At 38.9% G+C, this 22,880-nt stretch overlaps 1 protein-coding gene across 4 annotated transcripts in view; it reads left to right on the top strand.

The window, feature by feature from the left end:
• Nucleotides 1-22,880, top strand: part of ppfia4 (PTPRF interacting protein alpha 4) — an 85,031-nt gene that overhangs the window by 55,435 nt on the left and 6,716 nt on the right. Inside the window, exons 3-24 of one of the 4 annotated variants that reach the window (XM_024270260.2) lie at nucleotides 1,484-1,585; nucleotides 1,675-1,839; nucleotides 2,201-2,275; nucleotides 4,023-4,094; nucleotides 5,039-5,260; nucleotides 6,336-6,470; nucleotides 7,590-7,724; nucleotides 7,838-7,921; nucleotides 8,585-8,716; nucleotides 8,810-8,872; nucleotides 10,896-10,987; nucleotides 11,068-11,197; nucleotides 13,562-13,737; nucleotides 15,812-16,040; nucleotides 16,113-16,148; nucleotides 16,237-16,358; nucleotides 18,746-18,858; nucleotides 18,930-19,011; nucleotides 19,088-19,169; nucleotides 19,326-19,526; nucleotides 22,124-22,186; nucleotides 22,465-22,491. In XM_024270260.2, the coding sequence (XP_024126028.1) occupies nucleotides 1,484-1,585; nucleotides 1,675-1,839; nucleotides 2,201-2,275; nucleotides 4,023-4,094; nucleotides 5,039-5,260; nucleotides 6,336-6,470; nucleotides 7,590-7,724; nucleotides 7,838-7,921; nucleotides 8,585-8,716; nucleotides 8,810-8,872; nucleotides 10,896-10,987; nucleotides 11,068-11,197; nucleotides 13,562-13,737; nucleotides 15,812-16,040; nucleotides 16,113-16,148; nucleotides 16,237-16,358; nucleotides 18,746-18,858; nucleotides 18,930-19,011; nucleotides 19,088-19,169; nucleotides 19,326-19,526; nucleotides 22,124-22,186; nucleotides 22,465-22,491 (2,538 nt within the window). Of the gene's footprint in view, nucleotides 1-1,483; nucleotides 1,586-1,674; nucleotides 1,840-2,200; nucleotides 2,276-4,022; nucleotides 4,095-5,038; nucleotides 5,261-6,335; nucleotides 6,471-7,589; nucleotides 7,725-7,837; nucleotides 7,922-8,584; nucleotides 8,717-8,809; nucleotides 8,873-10,895; nucleotides 10,988-11,067; nucleotides 11,198-13,540; nucleotides 13,738-15,811; nucleotides 16,041-16,112; nucleotides 16,149-16,236; nucleotides 16,359-18,745; nucleotides 18,859-18,929; nucleotides 19,012-19,087; nucleotides 19,170-19,325; nucleotides 19,527-22,123; nucleotides 22,187-22,464; nucleotides 22,492-22,880 lie in introns of all 4 variants that reach the window. The other 3 variants (XM_024270259.2, XM_036211846.1, XM_036211847.1) reach the window with 3 other exon arrangements.

Raw genomic sequence — 22,880 nt, 5'->3', positions numbered from 1 at the left:
CCATTATAAGCATCAAATTCTCCAGGAGCTAATGCAGTATTCATGCAAAACCAGATCATTGTTATTCTAGCTGAAAATCAATGCCAGTTTTTTTTTGTAACTGGTAGTAAAATGTCACAGTTCAGGGAGAAAACGATTTTTATGAACTCTTTTAGAGTTTCTACAGTTACTTTTTATCATTAAGAATCAGAATGATTTTAAATGATTTATTGCAATTTTCTGTTAGGACTTAAATAACTAATACTCAAAATCATGAGGTCTGTCATTTCTTTTAACATTTTTCCAAGGAATAAAGATATCAAATAAAGGTTCAGAAGTATTTGCTTTTTCTTTTGCTTCACATCTGAGCCAACAGAAATTACATGTGGAGTTCCCCAAGGCTCAAACATGGGGCCACTTTATTTAACATTTACATGCTCCCACTGTCCTAGATTATAAAGAACAACAGCATTAGTTACCATAGCTATGCAGATGACACACACACACACACCCCCACATATATATATATATATATTTATATATATATTACATTGACACCAGGAGACCGAGGCCCTGTACAGGCTCTTTGTGAATGCATTGGGAACATTCAGCTTCTATGCTCCACGGATCTAGAACAGACTTTTCAGAAAACCTTAGATCATCTGAAACACTCAGTGTATTTAGATCCAGGTTAAAGACTCACTTGCTCTCAGCTACATTCGACTAGTATGTATAAGTTTAAATCGGCACTGTTTATTTATGCTTGTTTTAAATTACGTTATTGTTACTTTCTTTTAATTCTATTTAAACATCACATCACATTTTTACTATTTCTTTTGATTGTTTATTTTAATGTTTTTATAAAGCACTTTGAATTGTCTCTGTACATAAAATGAACTTGCCTTGCCTTTGCATAAATTGTGTGCATCTTTGCAGAAGCAGAAATGTCCATCTCATTTTCTCCTCCTTTTGTGACGATGGTTTAGTGTTGTAATGCCCTAAACCACTGATTTTCATAAGAATAAAAAAAAAAAGCAAGATATGTTTGGAATTGTAACTTGTAAAATCAATGAATCCAGTGGCTGTGCTATAGTAGAATCCCTTTCTACCCAGGAGGAAAAGTTGACATCGTCAGGGCCTCCACACCCACTGCTGAGGCCAGCGGAGTAGCACATATAAATGCAGATCAAACACTGCAGTGCAATTCTGGACCCCACTAGGCTGTGGAATGTGCTTCCTCTTAGATTGTCTTATCGCAGGTCCACAGGAAACACTTTATCTCTCACACAGGTAGAGACTCTCCAGACTTTGTCCCACTAGCCTAAACTGCCATTTATATAAGTCTGGCCTGATGTCAAATGTAGATAAAATCAAACTGCTGCAGTCCGGGCACTCATCGTGGAGTGTTTGCTTTGTCACAGATCACAAAATAAACTGACCACATCTGTTTAGCCAAAGTGTTGACCTTATTGACCTGTGTGTGGGTGTCTTTGTCTCTGTGCAGGAGTTCGCTACTCTCACAAAGGAACTAAACATATGCCGGGAGCAGCTGCTGGAAAAAGAGGAGGAGATATCTGAGCTGAAGGCTGAGAGGAACAACACCAGGGTATGTGCATGCATGCATCTGAGCACATACAAATGTGCAGCAATGCTGATGAAAATGCATGTCTGCTCTGGTGGTTGCATGTCACGTAGCTGCTGCTGGAGCACCTGGAGTGTCTGGTGTCGCGTCACGAGCGCAGTTTGAGGATGACGGTGGTGAAGCGACAGGCACCGCCACCGTCTGGAGTCTCCAGCGAGGTGGAGGTCCTCAAAGCTCTGAAGTCACTGTTTGAGCACCACAAGGCTCTGGATGAGAAGGTTAGCTCCAACTCAATAAATTAAGAGGAAACAACTGCCTCATTAGGGGGTTTCAATACGTTTCCATCATGTACAGCGATCTCTAACAGCGAGGAACGGCTGTCCTCCCTCACTGTTTAATTGGGAACTAGTCAATTTTCTTGTTTGTTTTTCCTGCTGATAGGTTGTTAATGACGCTCATTATTCTCTTAGTGTCAGAGTAAAAGCTACCCAGAGACTTTTAAAGCTAAAGCAAAAGGACTGTTTACACAAAGACATTATTGTATTTATGTATAAGCCCAGCAAAGGGTGTAGTAGTCCTATTTTTCTGAAGACATAAATAGTTGCTGTTCTTGTCAAACGTCCTCCTTGTGTTTGCCAGGTCCGGGAAAGACTTCGGGTTGCTCTGGAGAGGGTGGCTACCCTAGAGGGACAGTTAGCAGCTGCCACACAAGAGGTGAGGTGTTTATGCGCATGTAAGTATCTCTATATGGAACATTTCACTTCTGCTCGACTCCCCGGAAACATCTGCTGTGGTTTTAAGACCTGCAGATGTGAAAGAATCTGTCCTCCCTAAATGATGTCCAAAATGAGGGCTTTCATGGAATGAAATTTTTTGTGCAATTAATTGCGAACTGTAATTAATTACTTAATTTAATTATTCATTTTTAATTACAATGAGTTTTAACCTAATAATTGCTCTTAAAAGTCCCCTTTTGGGGTCTTTTATTTAAGTCTGTGACATTGGGGTGCAGTAAAAGATCAAAATGAAACTAAACTAACATTTTTTTTATTATTATTTTAAACAACCTATTTTATTTTTTTTATCTTGAACAAATAACAAAATAAAAAAAAATAATAATAATAAATCAGGTCCAGAATGCTCTAATTTAACTCATCAAAAAACAGTAGAAACACTTTTCTGAGCAATCCAAAAAATATTGAACACAAACTTTTCATTAATACCATAATTCAATACTTCAAATGTTGATATACATAATTCCACAGTTTATCACAACAGCAAGACAGTAGAAAAACATGAGTGTCTTTTTATAGTCTTCTTTAACCTATTTGAGTGAAATGATCATTTAAAGACTGAAATGAAGCAGAAAAGAAATAAAGATGAGAAGTTAAGAAGGAAGAAATGAAACACCTCAGAGGAATTGAATTATTTAGACTTTGGGGTTTTTAATAAATAAAAATAAAAAAACTTTTGCTTCATCATCTGGACAAAAACAAGGGCTAAGAGGTAAACTTTCCCTCTGAAATGATGCTTTTTTAACTTCTCATGACGATCACCTTCCTCGAGACGGAGCGAGATGGAGCGTGGTTTGTGCGCACATCGCACTGAACCTGTTACCATGACGATGCAACGCATCGCATATTAAAACAGTCCGCTTTTGTTAAAAAGAAAAAACAATTTAAACTTAAAAATATAACAGGACTGAAGTTGTAATAATATTATATTTTTCTTGAATGATCATGGTTTGAGCAGGATGAAATGCTCCTACAGGTGTGCAGAATATGGAAATAACCATTGCGAAAATGAGATTAACTCGATTAAGAAAATAACTCTCTAAAATGTCTATAATTAATGACTTGTGATCATTTTACAGCCCTATCCAAAATACAGATTTTTTTTATATAATTTTGCTAAAAAATAAATAAAGATCTGAGTAAAAATAAAAGTCATTTATATCAATTTGTAAGCTTTTATTCTCTTCCATTCAATGTGTTTTATTCACCTTTAGCTTTAACTTACTGGCTTCAAAGAGTTGTTGACCTCTTTTCTAAAATGATTAATGGCTACTTTGCTCTGAAACTATGATTGATGAATGCATGCTAGATAAATCTTTACTCCTATTTTTATCATATCACACCTTTTTTCCTGAAGTCTCCCTCACAAACATCAACTTACTTACCCTACATTTTATAATTATACTTCATTTTAAAATTCCCCGATCATTTTTATCACCTTTGTAATCTAGTTGTAGTCATTTGAGTTCTTAAAGTTACACAACTTTAAATGATTATAGTTTTTGGAAGAAAAATTGAGGGTTTTTTTTACTATTTAAAGTGTGGTTTTTGGTTGTACGTTTGCTAAAAGTAAATGGTTGTAAAAGGGTTTTTGTCAAGCCAAATTAAAGTAAAATGAGTGTTTTTGGTGTCTAATACATTTGTTGTTTTTCATGTATGTTTTGCAGTTGAGTATGGCGAGGCAAAGAAAGGATGGTGACTCAGGGGATCGGGCGGATGGATGCAAACCTACATGGAAGGTCTTTCCAGGATTATTTTATTTATCTCTCTAAATATTTTCTTCTATTTTCACTTGCATTGTATTTTTAATCATATAGCAAAGTAGAGTTATGCATGAAAAGAACAATGGAACTGTAAGTTTAGCTAAGTAAAAGTGGCTATCACTTTGTCCTGAACTAAAATCGATATAAATATAATTTGCCGTTTCATGTGTTTCTATGCGCACACAAAAGCAGAACTTGAGGGTTCAGACGAGGTGCTGCTAACTTTTACTGCCCACTCCGTCCCAGGCGGTTTGTTTAATTAAGGCCCTTGGAATGAGTGTACTTTGAACTGCAAGGAGCAGAGAAACATCAAAACAACAACAAGCCTAATAACACACACACACACACACAGACACGTGTGTGCATGAATCTTACCTCTATTCTTTAATCTAGGTCACTAAACAAGCCTAAATTAGCTGATACCGTTTGCTCAAAGCAACCTCTGATTGCCTCTTTACTAAAGAGACCAGGGTTAAGTTCCCAACACTTATTTTAGGTATTAAACTCAGAATTCAAGCTCAATATGTACATATGTGCATGGTGATGGGAATTTTGAGTGTAGAATTTGCAGGAACTGACATGAAGCAAGACAACAAATGTTTGGCTCAGCTCAGATCCTGAACTCTGGAAGACTGGCCCAGAGGAGCTCAGGTGACACAGACACTCGAAGGAGAAGGCTGAGCTTGTGACAAGAGTCTGATTCTGCATCTCTGTTTTAGGATGTCGGCATCTCATGCAAGTGATTTGTGTTTTTATGATGTTTTAGTTGTTCTCCTGTAGCTCAAGAAATTTCAACGGGGAAGACGATGAACCCCAATGTGTCCCTTTATTCATTTATGAATCTGCACCTGCATGCATTTGTGTAAGAAGAGTTTAAATGTGTCTGTGGATAAAATCCCTGTACCATCTGATGTCCACAGAGATTGCCCAATGGCTCAATAGATGCTCACGATGATGGAAGTCGAGTGTCTGAGCTTCAAGAACTGCTGGACCGGACCAATAAGGAGTTGGCGGAGAGCCGCAAGCAATCCGCCACGCTCAACGCCCGCATGGCCGAGCTTGAGGTGGAGCTCGCCAACGCCCGACGAGAGCTGAGTCGCAATGAGGAGCTGTCGATCAAGCAGCAGAGGGAGCAAAGAGAGGTGAGTGCAAAGATGTTCTCTAACTTTTATGTCCATCAATTAGGGCTGCCACAAACAATTATTTTCATTGTCGACTAATCACCAATTATTTTTTTCAATTAGTCAACTAATCAGGCCATGCGTAAGTTGGATGTAAAACACACATCTTAACCATTATTCACTTTAAACTTGAAGTGTTTAAGCTATATGCTTACTAAAAATAAAGACTGTATTCAACTTTACTACACTCTGAATATATAGTTCCAAACTGTACGATGCTCTTTCTCGTAGCAGGAAAGTTTCTCCTGGTTCACACTGGATTGGGCTTGGACCAGAGGCTGCTTCCATTCGGCACCCTTGTTAACCTATGATGTGGTTCAAACCAGGTGCTGAGAAGGCTTGTGCCGTGCAGCGGATCGTTTCGGCGTCTAATGTATTTTGTGTGCGAGCCATGAGCAATCCACGTCAATTGTGGCAGGAGGTTACATCGCGATACATGAGAAAATCCAGTTTGTTTTTAAAATATATCCCATTTTTTTACAAGAAAACACCCCAATTGACAAATGCTATCTTACCTATGATGGCAAAAACAAAAAAAAAAAGCTCTAGCAGAAGTGCCTGTCGACCGTCACGGAAAAATGCGCGTCTCGTGTGAATCGCACTCCGCTCCTCACTTCCACTTCTAGTGTGAACCTAGCATCAGATGGTATGACCAATCACGAGATTCAACTGTAATACCTCAATTCAACCTGTAGTTGAGAATTAAACAAGTTTATTTTAATTTGTCAAAATGTTGGCAAGTGTTAAAGCCTCATTTATAGAAGTCAAGAGACAAAAAAAAGTTGATTTAGTTTTTGGCTACCCTTTAAACACAAAATCATTAACATATTGTAACTTTTCAAGGGCTAACACTGTCAACGTAATTCCAGTAGATTCTGAAGGAGATTTTCCTTCAAAATCTACTGGAATTACATTGATCGTGTTAACAATTAAAAAATTATAGTAAATCAAAGAACATAAATACTCAAACTCCAGAGTTAAAGGGTTAATTACAGATGTGTTGTGGCTTTTCTTTATTGTGTTTCCACATCTGTAGAGAGAAGACATGGAAGAGAGGATAACAACGCTAGAGAAGCGCTACCTGGCTGCTCAGCGGGAAACCACACACATCCACGACCTCAACGACAAACTGGAGAACGAGCTGGCCACCAAGGACTCCCTCCACAGACAGGTAACCTACATCTGCACTCTCAAAGCTTTCATAGTGCCACACAGTACAATTTATTGAACACTCTAAAACTACATTTTTAAAACTGTAAAATCACAACTTTTTAACATAATTATTAACTAGATAAATAGCATTACCTCCAATGATGCTAGTGTGAATGTTGTAAGCTTAATTTGGCAGCTAAAGATGCTTGTGCTAATAGCTAAAAATGCTGAAATTGATAGCTAAAAACGCTGAAGGTGATAGCTAGAAATGCTGAAGCTGATAGCCAACTAACATATTAGCCAAATGCTAAATTAGCCTTAAAAAAAAAGAAAACATAGGTTAGCCAAACAGCTAGCATGTAGCTGAAAAAATTGGTAAATTTCAAAATATCTTAAAAAACTGAAAAAAGGCTATATTAGCTAAAACAGCTAGCTTAGCTCCAAAACAGTCTACATTTTTTTAAAAGCCTAAATTAGCCAAAACAACCATGTAGCTGAAATATTAGCCTAACTCCAAAATAGCCCAAAAAAAGTCCAAATAGTTGGGAGAATACCCATTTTTAAAACTTTAAAACAGTAACTTTTTGACATAATTATGAATAATAAAAATGCAATAATATTATTCCAGAATAAATTAACTTAAAACTTAAATACATTCAATATTTTATTTCCCATAAAATTATATTTTGTCAAAATTATACAAGTTAGAGAATAAAATGATGTGGAGGGCCGGATAGAAGTACCCGGAGGGCCTGATCCGGCCCCCAGGTCTTGACTTTAACACATATGATTTAGAGCAGTTATTTGTACATTTTCTTCAAAAAAAATCATCAAAAGTCACTTAAAGAAGAATTTTTCTGAAATGCTGTTTTTTAATCATTTAATTGTGTGACTTTAAGGTGATAAATGTTATAATCCCTTTGACAGTTTGCAACAATACACTAAGGAGCAGACAAAGTGATAATTGTGTGAAGTAAAGATCTCCGGCTTATCTCTGCTAGAAAAATTCCCACACCATCCACCCTTTATTCCAGTTTTTACTTGACATCCTGCAACTCACAGACTGCAGTAAGAACACCTCTGTTGTGAAAGAAACGGTGTCTCTCCTTTTTTGCCGCGACCGTTTCGCATGTGTCAGAGCGAGGAAAAGGTGCGCCAGCTGCAGGAAATGCTGGAATTGGCAGAGCAGAGGTTGGCTCAGACCATGAGGAAGGCTGAAACGCTGCCAGAGGTGGAAGCTGAACTGGCACAGAGAGTCGCAGCCCTCTCCAAGGTAACACACACGTGTAGCAGTTGACTTTTTTCTTTTTTTGATAAGCAATAATCAGAATATGCCCTAATTTTGATGATTGAAGTTGAAGGATGTGCATGTGTCTCCCCCTGCAGGCTGAGGAGCGGCATGGCAACGTTGAGGAGAGGCTTAGACAGCTGGAGTCACAACTGGAGGAGAAGAACCAAGAGCTGGGAAGGGTGTGTGTGTGTTTGTGTGCGTGTGTGTGCACCAGCCCTGCAGGATAACTCTGACCTCTCACAGTGATGTGTCTGTGCGCGGCTGATGCTCCACATTAGCTGGACGTCTTAACTCTTGCCTCTTCATGCATACACATGTACACACACAGCAAAAACACACACTTTCAGGAGGAGTTTGTATTTTCCCAGTGCATTGTTGCATGAATTTGAACCAAATCCACAGATCGTGCAGGGTCACCCCCCCACCTCCCTCTGTATTGGCTGCTATCTTTAGACTCTGAATAATTCACGCATGGCTAATTTCTTTCTCTGTTTCTCTCTCTGAGATCTTATGACTATATTTAGTCATGGAAGAGCTTTTGGAGGATGCACACGTGTTTGTGTGTCATCTGTTATAATGAATAAATACTAACATCTACGGCGGGGCGTGTAACCCCTTTTTCTTAATGACATAAATGATTGTAATTACGTGCATTCTAGTTGTTGGCCAAAAAAGACCTTCGTATGGCAGCTGGTGATCCACAGCCAAATGGGGGGTTTATCCTTTAATCCACATTGAGATGCTTGATTAGTAGCATGAATACGCCCACATGGAGTTAGTTACAAGTAGAAAATGTGATGATGACATTTTCCTGATTTGTGTTATTTCTTTATGCGCACCAGGCTCGCCAGAGAGAGAAAATGAACGAAGAGCACAACAAGCGTTTGTCTGACACCGTCGATCGGCTGCTAACCGAGTCCAACGAACGCCTGCAGCTTCATCTGAAGGAGCGCATGGCCGCCCTGGAGGACAAGGCAAGGCCTCCCATCAGATTCATGCGAACTGTTCTTGCTTTGGTTCTTGGCTTATGAGTAAAAAAAAAAATGTCTTTCGTCTTTTCTGTCTAGAACGCCCTCATTCAGGATCTCGAAAACTGCCAAAAACAGCTTGAAGAATTCCATCACACCAGGGTTGGTGAAGCTTTATTGAATTACCCATAATCCCCCTCTGATTTCACTTCTCATGTCGTAAAATTACTTTAAGTGGGAGTCTGCAGAACCTTTTAAATCTTTACTTTTCTCTTCTGTGAGTCATTTGAATTTAAAAAGTCTTGCAGAACTCCACTGAGCCTGAGATCAGAATTTTCTGTTACGCATGTCAGTGGGTGGACTCATCGCTGGAGCAGAATTGTTCTTGATCCAAACGCTGAAAAGAAATGATTCCAAAATCTGCTAATTAGTGGGGAACTTAAACTGGTAAAAATCCCTGTCAAAAAGCCAAAAAAGATAAATACTTTTACTAATATATATAAAATAATTAATTTGCTGGAATGAGTTTTGGAGTGTAAAACACTCACTTTAAGTGACCAGAAAAAGTCATAAATTCAGTCAATTCAACTGCATCTCCACTAATTCATTTGGAAACCAAGGAAACTGGATCTGAGAGATATTTTTACTTCTTTGCAGTCTTTTGGTGACAATAGTCATATTTATTTCAGCCAAGCAGCTGCTGTTTTTTTTTTAATGATAACAAAGTTTAAATAAATTAATCAATAGTTTTTCTACCTTTTAGCTTTTTGATTTGATAATTAAACTGATACCAGGTTGTTAATGTAAATAAAAACATGTTCTTAATAGATCACCTGGTGAAGTTAAATAAAAATTAAAACTGTTGGAGATTTTTTAGATTTAGATCCAGTACTGGTACCCTAAACCGGTACTGGTTCACGTCCAGTTCACGCACGGTACAGCATCTGGTACAGCATCTGGTACAGGTCCAGTTTCGGTACTGGATCCGGTTTGCGCATGGTACCACATCTGGTATCAGTTTGGGTCCAGTACTGCGTCCAGTTTGCGCACGGTACTGCATCTGGCACTAGTTCGGGTCTCGCATCCGGTTCATGCACGGTACTGCATCTGGTACAGATTCGGGTCCAGTACTGGATCTTGTTCGTGGACGTTACAACACCTGGTACCGGTTTGGATCCAGTACCAGAACCAGTTCGAGCATGGTACAGCATCTGGTACCGGTTTGGATCCAGTAGCATGTCCAGTTCGTGCACAGTACTGCAGCTGGGACCGGTTAGGGTCTCATACCCCATCCGGTTCACTCACAGTACCACATCTGGTTTCATTTTGGATCTTGTATGGCGTCCAGTGGTTTGGGTACCAACGCACTCTGCATCTCGGTACTTGACTGGTTCCGGTTCGCGACCCTGAGGTTGGGGATCCATGATTTAACGGAAACAGCCAGCAGGTCAAAAAACGACAAGATGAGGAACACTAAACATCAAAAAGTGACGACTTGGGAGTGAGAATGTGTTTTCAGAAGACAATTTTCTTTTTTACATTTGGCAGTGACCATCAGTGACATTTTGGGGTTATACAGTAACAGGCAGGAAGGTAGTAGCATGATAGCTGACTGACAGGAGGGTCTTCAAGGTCCCTAATATTGTCTGTTGATGGGCCGATTTCAGACTGCCACCCTCCAGCCACCTCCCTGCCATCCTACTGCCACCATCTTATTGTTAGAAAGTTGATGGTAGCCTTGACGAAGGTTGTTGACATGACCCCGGCAATGAACAGACATCAAGCTGGCGATCTTGGCCACTTGGTATGGCTGGCCGCCACCCGTAGACATTTACACATAATCCAGTCAGAGCTGCTGCCGGACGGTGATCCACTAGCTGTCGCCCGATTTCTTAAATCATCCCTGCCTGACTGACTGGCCCAGGCCTGCCACCATCTGCATTGATGCGAGGATTTTCCCAAAAATCTGGTAGCTAATCTTGACGATTCTGCTGATGCCTTCCCATCACGCCGTGGCAGTTGTACATGTGACTCCATCATTACATACAAAAGCAATTTCCCATTCTGCTATGGAGATGGTGTACAAAATTTAAGGTTATATGTTTTGAAATTAGAGTTTATGACTTTATTAAAAGTAAAACGTTGTTTTTGTCTCAATAATAATTAACCTCTTCTTCCTCGTCAGGAACGGCTGATTGGAGAGATTGACAAACTGAGAAACGAGATTGATCATCTGAAGCGCCGCAGTGGAGCATTTGGAGATGGAACTCATCCTCGGTACGCACAAGCTCATTTACACTACTGTGCAGAATTCACACTGTGTTGATGCGAAAACGCTTCATGCACCCTAATGTCAGGTCTCATCTGGGGAGCGCCAGCGACCTCCGCTTCTCTGTGGTGGAGGGTCAGGACGGCCACTACAGCACAACTGTGATCAGGCGAGCTCAGAAAGGCCGACTTTCTGCTCTGAGAGATGACCCAAACAAGGTAAGGATTTGATTTTAGCAAAGACCCAGAAATACTGCTATGACTACCATATACAGGTAGATTAAAAAGTTAGAAAATCGCTTAAAAGTTCAATACTTTTGTTTAATTAATTTAAAAAGTAAGCTTTTACTTCTTGTAATCCTAAAGATTATGGTTAAAGTTTTGAAAACTTGAAAAGAAGTTGATTTGCAAAGTTGGTTTCACATCCTAATGAGGTATTTCAGTAAAACATCTGCAAAGGTTTCCTGAGCCTTTAAATTGTCTCCTAGTTTAAGTCGTTAGAAGGGGACAGTCATAATGACGTTTGATAAATGTCTAAAAGACAGTCATCAACTCCATTCACACAGAGGACAAACCTCAAAAGAAGAAGCTGTTGTTTACAGAGTGCTGTATCCAAGCATGTTAACAAAAAAAGGAGTGGAAGGGAATGTCTGGGAGTAAAAATTGCAACAGGGATGACCACAGCTTTGATAAGGCTGTCAGGCCAAAGGTATTCAGGAATGGGAAAAGAATGACTACAAGTGAACTGATGCTGGAATCAGTGCGTCTGGAGCCACACAGAGAAATCAAATCAATCTTTACTCATAGAGGACTTAACTTAACTATTTCTATTAACAACCTCAGGCGTCCTGCCGTGCAGCTGTTAGATCAGCGTAATAAAACTATCTAAAATAGACTTAAACATTTTTTTAAAGCTGTGATTCCGATTTTATCAAATTAAAGAGATGTTATGGCATTTATTTATAGTTTTTGATCAAAAGCGATCTTTTATTTTACTAAATAAGGCGGAGAATTGACGTCAATCTGACAGCTGTAACGCAGCAGCAGTGCACCTGCTATGGAGGGCGGAGCCAAAAGGAGCTGTCTGCTATTAGAAATCCAACAAAGAGGAAACCGGTCATTATTTTATTTTGGGATGGGGACCGACATTAATTTTCCACAATGACAAGCACCGGCGTTGTCTAACATCACGGGAGGCGAGCAGTTCAGAGCGGACAGACACGCCCCCACCTGAGAGCAGACTCCAGCCGAGCCGACCTGAAATCCAGCTGGATCCAAATTCTCCCCAATTTATTTATTTTTCACAAACACAGTAAAGAAAACGGTAAAATAGAAAACGGTGAGACATTCTGATTTTTTTAGCTGTCTGGTGTGACTTTAGCAAAAACATTTTGATTAGTTTGTTGACTAATTTTATTCTTGTTTTTATAAACTTACACCTCAAACTTTCATTCTATGTTGTAAAAAGAGTTTGTTAAACATTTTTGGGGTTTCCACAGCAAAATGAATCCCATTTTTCCAGATAGAATTTTCTGTTTTTGCATGATTTTATTACTATTTATTTTATTTTATTTTTTAACATGTGACAAGCGGTGACATTTGCTAGTGTTAATCCACTCTGTTTTCTAAAGTCTATAGTTAATGCAGATTTTATGTCCCACTTCATGGCACAAACAATACTGAACGCATGGAGATGAACAGTTTTCAAAAGAAAAACAAAAAAATGTCACTGACGTAATATTCTAATTTTCTGAGACACATTTTGGTGGTTTTCCTTATCTATTGGCCATAATCGTCAGCATTACATGAAAAAGGCTTGAAATATTAAAATCTTTGTGTAATGATTTGATATACTGACGAACATGTTGTTAATGGATACTCAACACCTTTGTTATTGCTTTGTTATGCATTAAGTAAGATTGAATAGTAATAATTAATTAACTGTTAATTACACTGTAAAAAGTCAAACATTGAATTAATTAACAAAAGTTCTGTAATTTGTTACTTTTATATGATTAGTTTTCATGCATTAAATAATACACTTAGCAATGCAAATAAATGAATAAAAATGTATGTTAACATGTTATTTAATAGTAAATTATGCCTAATTATGCATTAACTAATGTTGATAAAGGAAAAATGATTATAAAGTTTTATAAAACTTTTACTTTATGACAAAAAAGATTTTCTTGATGCCTTTTAAAAATCTAGTTATTTTTAATAGCATTTCCACAACAGCAAGAACGACCGCATTTGATCTTGTGTAATCACGTCCAGTTCTTTCCTTATCGGTGCCAAACCAGGTCCATGTCTGCTTGGCCAGTAAGTGTCAGTGCTTGGCTGTGTGCTCTTCATTCTAACTTCCATTCTCTACTAACCACTCTGTCTTCCTGTCTCTCTCACCTGCTGCTGGACATGATGTGTGATGTAAGTTCCCTGTTCATCCATTTCTTCTTCTAACTGCCCAAACACTTCCACAAGTGTCATTTTTTACATGTCAGCATGGATTTAAAAATGTCCCGTTAGAGGGTGAAAAGGGTGCGTTTGTGTGTGCACGTGCAGGTGTGCGCGATGTTTGAGCAGGACTACCCGTCTCTGCGCGGGAGCGTCAGCCACCTGCTGGGCAGCGACATGGAGGCGGAGTCCGACATGGACGACGACGTCAGCTCCGCCCTGCTCTCCCCCAGCGGTCAATCGGATGCTCAGACGCTGGCCCTCATGCTGCAGGAGCAGCTGGATGCTATCAATGAGGAGATAAGGTGGCACTAAACGTTACGAGCTTCCCATGGGGGAATTAGGTCAACACGGACTGGGATGCAGATAGAAGGAGGGCAATAGGACAAGGATAAGGATGAGGCTGATAATGCAGCAAGTAGAGATGCTACTGTTTATCCCCTTAACGCCTGAATTTATTCCCAGTTAGGAAAAAAGATACTCACTTGTGTTTTTGCTATTAAGTAAATGCTACATTTAGGTAATTTTATAGCTAATTTGGTTTGTCGCTTATTTGAGACAGCAGGCATTAAGGGGTTATCGTTGAAGCTATTCACCTATGAGAGCTTGTAGCCAAACTGGACGTCCCAAATGTGATAGATTACACCTCAGAGATGACATTAGCTCAGCAAAAAGAGCTGACCATGCTAGAGGGGCACCAACAGTAAACCTTTTAGTCTGTTAATGTTATTTTCAAACACAAGGACTTGTAAAAGAGGTTACCTAAAAATAGAAGAAAATCACTTGAAAGTAGTAGAATTATCTATCTCTGCCAGAAGTCTGCAACCTGCAGCTCTGGAGCCACATGTGGCTCTTTTACCCCTCCATAGTGCCCTCTGGTCGTCTGGTCATCCACAAATGGTTGAGGGACAATATGTATCCAAAAGTCAACCTAAATCATTTTTACAAATTTTGTGCAAATTATTCCACAAAAAAATCAACTTGAAGTCAGTAAGTACAAACAGAATACACTGGATTATTGGGAGTATTTTCTATATTTTAAGTGCCTCTTATGGTTCACACTGATGAACTATCTTAAAACAAGAATATACATGCTTATTTTTTTTACCGGTAAGATAATTCTTCTCACTTAGTAGATTTTATGCCAGATTTTAAGAGTTTTGGTCCTTAATTATTTCAATAAGATATTAAGGCTAGTTACTAAGATTTTATTACCTATTATGAGTAAAAACAAACTTGAAACTAGAATCTCAATAGTTACAACAGTTACATTATCTTCATTCAAGCCTCAGACATTTCCAAAATCAATGCAGGACTTTTGCCTTATTTCAATAAATTCAAGTAAATGATCATGCATAGTGAGAAAAGAATAGTTCTAACAACAGTTTACTATTATATCAAGAAACAGATCCTGGTGGTTAACATATTGTCAAGATATTAATTAAAGAATAATTTTGAACATTTTGACAAAATTAATCTTAGAAATTATATTTATATTCGTTAAAATGAGCTAGATATTAGCAAAAATATACTAATTTCAAGATATTTGTGCTTTCTATGAGGATTGATATTTTTTCTTGTTTTGAAATGTTTTGACAAGCCTAAATATTATTTATAATTGTTCTTATTTTAAGCAATATTTACCTTATTTTTGTACATTTTTGTTGTTTTTTAAAGCAGACTATTTGAAGTGCAAAAAATATGACTTAATTAGCTCTGATTTAATTTTGTTAGTTAGGTTTACCAATTTCTGCCTGTAATCCAACACAGAAGGTAAAATAAAATGTACTTTTTTCTTTAATTCACTAATGACATCACACTGCTTATTTACTCCCTATGTGACTCAAGATTAAAAGTTATAAACTTGAGGGGCCTCTGGTCACATGCAAGATGGCGCCAGAAAAAATCACTAGCCGGAGGCGGAAGTTTCTCAATTTTAGCTGGTAATTTTTTTATTTCTTTCAAGTCAATATTAACGTGTTCAAATTTTTAGATTTAAACCTGTTTACCTCCAGAGAAAAAGCCGACGAAATACAATTCTTTTCTCTTTGAATCAGCTGATCAGGTAAGCAGTAACCGTATGTTAAAGGGAATAAATTTGGGCGCAAATTATGTATTTTTTTTAGCCGACTTCAGCAGGGGGAGGGACTTCCGGCTGTACCAGTACGAGTATCTATAGAGTGATACAAAGAAAAAGGGTGGAGCAAAGATAAGTCAAAACCTGGTAAAATATCTTAAAAGTCTTAAAACAACAATTTTAAAAGTTGTTGGCTTTAATTTAATATTAGAAAAAGGTTTCTAGACAACTTTGCATCCTAGAGCTTTGTCTGACCCACAGATTAAAGTTGTGCTCTGACTGAGTTTGTCGTTACTGCTCAGGATGATTCAGGTGGAGAGAGAATCGGCAGACTTGCGATCTGGCGACATCGAGTCTCGCGTGAACAGCGGCAGCATGGATGGTCTCAACGTGACGCTGCGACCTCGGGCCTTGCCCACTTCCGCCACCGCCCAGTCCCTGGCATCTTCCTCCTCCCCGCCTAACAGTGGACACTCCACCCCCAAACATCACGGACGCAACGCCAGCCACCATCTGGGCATCATGACACTGGTCAGAGAGCGCCCACACTCACGCTGCCACGCGCACGCAGCAGTATGCTGAACTCTGTTTTGTTTCCAACAGCCAAGCGACTTGAGGAAACACAGAAGGAAAGTAGCGGTAAGGCTGCCAAAACATCAAACTCCTCTTTTTTTTTTGTTTGTTTGTGTGAGTTTCTCATAAGCGAGGCGTTTCTGTTGCTTTTCAGTCTCCGGTGGAGGTGGACAAAGCTACCATCAAGTGTGAGACATCACCTCCATCCTCCCCACGCAGTCTCAGGCTGGAAACCAATTTTGCTCAGTTTACAGGCAGTCTGGAGGATGGACGAGGGTGAGCACATCCACACACAAACAGGAGCAAAGATTATGGAGCAGGACAAATACTGGAGAACCAGATAGGACAAGGCTACATCTACAAGATCTGTATCCAGTCTAAAAGGAAATAAAAGGCTGATATCATTGCAACTTAATAGAATAAAAAACATTTGAAATCAAAGACAAAAATGATGACCAGAAAATAGGTTACATAGAAATGCAGCAGCAGAAGATACAACATGACAAACAAATGTTCCACTCCGCAAAAATTGAATCGTTTTAATATAGCAAAATAATCTTTGTTTGAGAAAACGTGACTAGATTTTTTTATTTATAATAAGAATTTTTGGTAAGAAAATGTTTCTTGCATATTTTTCTTTTTTGCTAATTTAAAGAAAATCTACCAATCAAGTAAAAATTTGTAAATTATTTCTTAGGGGGGCTGATTTTGAAGTGTTAAACACCACAATTGATTTGATTATTACATTTCATACATTACATTTAATTTTTGATTCTAAAGTTACATAGTTTTATATATATTTTTTTTCTTTTTACACAATAGTTACGTATTTAACCCTCTCAGGGGCAAATCAAGTTTTAGTAACAGAGAAAAATGTGATATTTGGAGAAAATTATCATATGGCGTAGTAATATACATTGCTTTATTTCTATGGAGCTTTTTAAAACAATGTAACAAAGCTTGCAATAACTAGCATTATGCTAGCATTTAGCTGTTGCCAATCTGCAACTCCTGCTCAGAGAGGCTTAAATTTAGCAAAAGTAACATTTTCACTTATATATATATAGACATTTTTACATCAATGTTAATAGAAATTTTGACCTTTAAAACAAGGCAAGAAGTTGCTTCAATAAAGATTGATCAATATACTTTTTTGATTGATGTTGCATCTCCTATGGAAAAAAAATAAAGTAAAAATATTCAAATTGATCAATCACCTGGTTTATAATTCTGACCAGCTCAATGGCCTTGTAGTTGAGTGTCCGCCCTCAGACTGGAAGGTTAGAAGTTTAAATCCAGGCCGAGTCATCCCAAAGACTCTAGAAATGAGGCCCAATGTCTCCCTGTTTGACACTCAGCAGAAAGAGATTGGATTGGGGGGTTAAACCACCTAATGGGTCTCACTGCTCTCCTAGGATGGGTCAAGAGCAGCAAACAAACTTTACACCCCTAGGTGTGTAACAGCTAATGGGACTTCAACTTTATGATCTCAGTTACATGGGGATTTATATCGACACTTAGTGGTCTTCGTTTGGACTTAATCGTCGATTTGTTTTGGGGTTTTTTTGCTTTGTTTTAAACTTGAACATAATTATAAATAATAATTGACTCCTGCAGCTCCTTTGTTACATTTGTGACAGTGTAGACTCAGAAAATGTGCATTACTGCCACTGCTGCCCTCCACTACATAAATGTTCATGTGTTCAGTGAACAACTCAGTTGCAATCACAGCGGTTTCCTTTGATGCTGAACTATAGCAACGGGTCCTGACTTTGAATCTTGAGATTTTTCTTGGACAAATACCTAAAATCTGACTTCAACTTGCCAAAAAAAAATTATAGCATAAAGAGATGTTCGTGAATTAGCTCAATAATTTAGACAAAGAACATTAAATATCCTGTAAAGAACATGTCAAAGTCAAGGCCCCGGGGCCAAATCCGGCCCTCCAGATAATTTTATTTTATTGCTATTAATGGCCCAATGTTATCTTACACTAATTTCTAACTTTTATAAATTTAACAAAATATATTTTTACAGAGAGTAAAATATTAAAAGTTATTCAAAGTTTTAAGTTGATTTATTCTAGAATAAATTCCTGTCTTTTTATTATTCATAATTATGTTAAAAAGTTATAGTTTTAAAGTTTTAAAAATTGACTTTCTGCTAATTATTTTGGCATTTACTAAGATGTTTTTAGGTTACTTTGAAGTTAAGCTAATATTTCAGCCACATGCTAGCTGTTTTGGCTAATTTGGGCTTTTTTTTGTTTTTTAGGCTAATTTGGCATTTAGCTAATATTTTAGCTGGTTATTAGCTTCAGTGTTTTTAGCTATCAATTTCAGCATCTTCAGCTTTCAGCATTAGCATCTTCTGCGGCCAGATTCAGTTACAGCATTCACGCTAGCATTATCACAGGTAATGCTATATATCCAGTTCATAATTATGTTAAAAAATCACGGCTTTAAAGTTTAAAAAATTTTCTTTAGTGTGTTCAATAAATGTTTGTCCTGTTCGACCCGCAACCTAAGGTGTGTTTTAGATTTTGGCCCCTTGTACGATTGAGTTTGACACCCCGCTGTAAAATATGCTTTATCTTGTAGTAAAACATTTTATGTTGGAAAGGTTTGTACTTTTTTTACCAGTTCCCCTTTGATTGGTTTCAGAAAACAGAAGAAGGGAATCAAGTCGTCCATTGGCCGGCTGTTTGGGAAGAAGGAAAAGGGCCGGATGGAGCAGACTGTTGGTCGGGACGGCCAGTCTCTACCAGCTCTAGCAGGTTCTTTGTCTTTTAAAGTGTTCTCACCGTGAGAAAGATAAAACAACTCATCTTTTGCGGTCGTCTTGCAGACTTTGAGATGGGCATCGGTGACACGATGACTCTGGGAAAATTGGGCACACAGGCTGAGAGGGACCGCAGACTTAAAAAGAAGTAAACAAATATTTTTCTTTTTTATGGCTAAATGTTTTTTCCTCTCTTGATTTTTATTCTGACTCTTTTTGTTTAGGCATGAGCTTTTAGAAGATGCAAGGAAAAAGGGTCTTCCGTTTGCCCAGTGGGACGGCCCTACTGTTGTCTCGTGGCTGGAGGTATTCCACTAATCTTCCAGACACACACAGCTATAAACTCTTCTGCCGTTTTGCCGTCTTCAGGACAGGCCGCTCTGTGTGATATAAAAAAGGAATGCGGTTGACCATATGGTCTGATCTGGGCTCAGCTCTCCCTCTCTTGTTGATTCTCACCAGTTGTGGGTGGGCATGCCAGCCTGGTATGTGGCGGCCTGTCGTGCCAACGTGAAAAGCGGGGCCATCATGTCGGCTCTTTCGGACACAGAGATCCAGAGGGAGATTGGCATCAGCAACCCGCTGCACCGACTCAAACTCCGTTTGGCCATCCAGGAGATGGTGTCCCTCACCAGCCCCTCGGCACCCCTCACCTCCAGAACGGTAAAAGAAAGCTCTGAAATCCATACAGGATATGTGCTCCTCCAACTCTTTAAAAATAAATGTAACATTTTTACTGTTACACACGATTTTCACTTTGCATGCTCAAATTTTCTTTTTCTGTATGTACATTGCGGTTAAAGACCCACTCCAATAAAAATTGCGTTTTTAGGATGTTTTTCTAACATTTTTCTCATGACGAATGACATATATAAAGAAAATTAAGATTAAAACTAAGAATTTTGGAATCAAATTGTTGTGAATCAGGAAAATTCTGTTTAAAAAAGCTTGTAGTTGTGACTTGCAAACTAAAGTCGGCAAACTACAAGCTCCATCCATCCACATGCAGACAAATAGATCCATGTATGTCTGTGTTTTGTACTGAAACTGATAACTCCAATATTCCTCACCATTTTTGTTGCACCAGTGATGTTAGGGTGAGGTTGTGAGGGGCTGTAAGATAGCGTGAGAGAGTGTAAAGAAAAGGATGATGGGAAATGAGTGCAGGTATTCACACCGCAGCAGAGGCAGCCAGTTTCAGTGTTAAATTAATGGTATAAACATAAATTGAGCAGCAAGACTTGAGCAGTGAGGCATGAATTGGGCAGTGCGCCCAGGGTTCAGATATCTACAATTTGGCAGGTTGTTGTGTTGCAACTGCCAATCAGGAACTCAGCTTTGGTCAGCGGGTAGAAAAGCAGGTAGAATACTAATCCAATACAAGTGTTTTTGTCCTGAACTTCCATCTATTTCCTTAACCCACTGGGGCCACGGGGTTGCCAGAGCTCATCCGGCTACTTTGGGACCAAGGCGGGATACACTCTGAACTCGCCGCCTTCCATACCTGCTGCAGCCAGCCTCCTCAGCGAAGCTTGCTCGCTAGATACGCCAGCAGACAGAGAGAGACATTCCTGAACTTTGAGAAATTTTTCTCTTATTTTAATGAAGACAATAATAATAAAAAAGGTTCCCTAATTGTATTTATTTATTTATTCCCATCTCGGGTTAATGCAGGACAGTGAGTCTTTAAACTCAGTCACAGAGACACAGAAACACCTTGGTAGCGGTTGTCATAGAAAACACAGCCCCCAGCGTGATAGTGAACTAGCTTCCGGTAACGGTAGAACCTCAAAACAATCACATGAGCGCAGATATGTAGACGTGTTACCATGGATGTTTTTCTGTTCCAGCATATTCTGAATTTTTTAAACCTTTGAATTTTCTTCCTGAATTTCGACGGCCCAGAAAACGTCGCTTTTTCTGTCTCACTAGAACAGACGTCTGCAACCAGAGGCTCCAGAGCCTCATGTGACTCTTCTATCCCTACATTGTGGCTCTCGCCTTTAAGAACAATGCAAACTGTTTAAATTAATCTTAAATTATATTGTGTTAAGCACATATTGTTTTCTATGCTGCATAGGAGCGTGTACTTGTTGTCATAATGATAGAAACTGTCATGTCTGACTTGGTTTTCTTTCATTTTTAAGTTAAGTAAAACTGCTGTAGCAAGAGAATCTTATTTGACACAAAGCTTATTTTTATTTTAAAAGGAATGCGTATGTGTATGTGCTTTATTGTTATTGAAAGAAAAATATACTTTTTAAAATGTAATTATTGGAAATGTTTGAAAACTACATTTTATAAAGGAATGGCTAAATGGCCACATAAGCATAAATAAAGTGTATTTTCTAATAGATTAAGTTGAATTTGGTGACTCTCGCTGGGTTTAAGTTTGTAAAAGTTGCACCAAATGGCTCTTTTGGTTGTAAAAGTTACAGACCCCTGCACTAGAACAACTAATGGATCTAAATCATGATACTGACGTGATGTTAGTGTCATGATGTTTTTCACATCGAATTTGTGGGCCATCGAGCCATCAAGGGTTAAAAAAAAATTCAGAAAGAAAATTCAAAGGTTTAAAAAATTCCGAATAGATGGAACAGAAAATCTTCCATAAGTAACCAATGTTTTTGTAGAACTCTTCACACTAAATAAACTTGATTTCTCAACATCATCTGTGTCTTCCATACATTATAAGTGAGGAATCCACAGACAGCGGCTCCATGTAGCGATCATGCTAAAACATTAGCTGAGTTGTTCCTCGGTATGTGGTGAAAGAGGGGCGGGCCACACAAATTTGTCACGCGAATCGCGTTTGGTGTGAACACGGCATTACTTCGGGCGCCCACATTGTAGATGTGAATTTTTGATGAACTCCTGCCACTCAGCAGAAATGATATCCTAGAAAATCCCACAAGTTTTTTTTATTCTAGCTGACCTCTAAGAACATAGATCAAAAGATGATCGGAGTGGGACTTTAAAGATCGTTATTGTGTTTTTTTATCCGCCTCAAGCTGCACGGGTAGCTGTTGGAAAGTACGCACAAATGCATCCAGTCAGCTACCATCTACCTGCCTGAAATACACTTCCTTCCTTGGCATCACTCAACACAATGCGTGACTTTATGTGTGTGTGTTTGTGTGTGGGAGGATATGTGTGAAAATAAAAACACAAAATGCATTCTTGGATGTTTCCTTCTGTCTGAACGCTTTTGTGTGTATGTTTGTGTGTTTTTGGGTGTGTTCTCGTCCTCTGAGCAGTCCTCCGGAAATGTGTGGGTGACTCATGAAGAGATGGAGAACCTGGCGTCCTCCACCAAAGCGGTCAGTACCATCTGGGTGCTTCCCTCTCTGTTAGCCCCATCCAGCACTTTCTCACCCTCACACTGTCCTCACAGCAACACAGAAGACCCCGCTCAGGGCCCACCGCATCACAGACTAACGCTTTGTGCATCTGCTGCTTTGTATATGTGGGATGGGACTGATGGAAACAGTGTTCACATGGTTCAGTGGAAGAGATGGAGTGTTTTTTTTAATTTGTGTGTTTGATTCACCCCGACTCTCACATCCTTGTGTGTTGTTCTCTCCATGCTGCCTCTCAGGAGAATGAGGAAGGCAGCTGGGCACAGGTGAGGCTGCGGAGACTGAAAAAATGCTCAAAAACAGGATTTCTTTAAAATTATTTTTTAAGTTCATGCTATAAAATCTTGACAAAATATTCCACGTTGCTCCCTCAGACCTTTCAGCCATATTCTCTCCATTGCTTTGCCAGCCTTGGCACAGACAAAGACAGAAATGAAACACCAGAGGAGCTGGGAATTGCCTCCTAAAATGTGTCATCATTTGCCTGATAAACATGTGAAGCAGCTTTACGAGGCTGATTTCAAAAACCGCTTTCTCATGGGAGTTCTTACTGCAAGCTGCGCTGGTGGCCACCTCAAAACCAGAACATTTAGAGTCAAACATGTAGAACATGTAAAAGTTAGCAGTGATGCCAGAACTAGAAAGAACCTAAAAC

This window comes from Oryzias melastigma, linkage group LG5 (assembly GCF_002922805.2).
Source record: "Oryzias melastigma strain HK-1 linkage group LG5, ASM292280v2, whole genome shotgun sequence".
NCBI classification, from domain to species: Eukaryota; Metazoa; Chordata; class Actinopteri; order Beloniformes; family Adrianichthyidae; genus Oryzias; species Oryzias melastigma.
The sequence above is the reverse complement of the archived record's forward strand: the minus strand, read 5'-3'. Positions and strand labels throughout refer to the sequence as shown.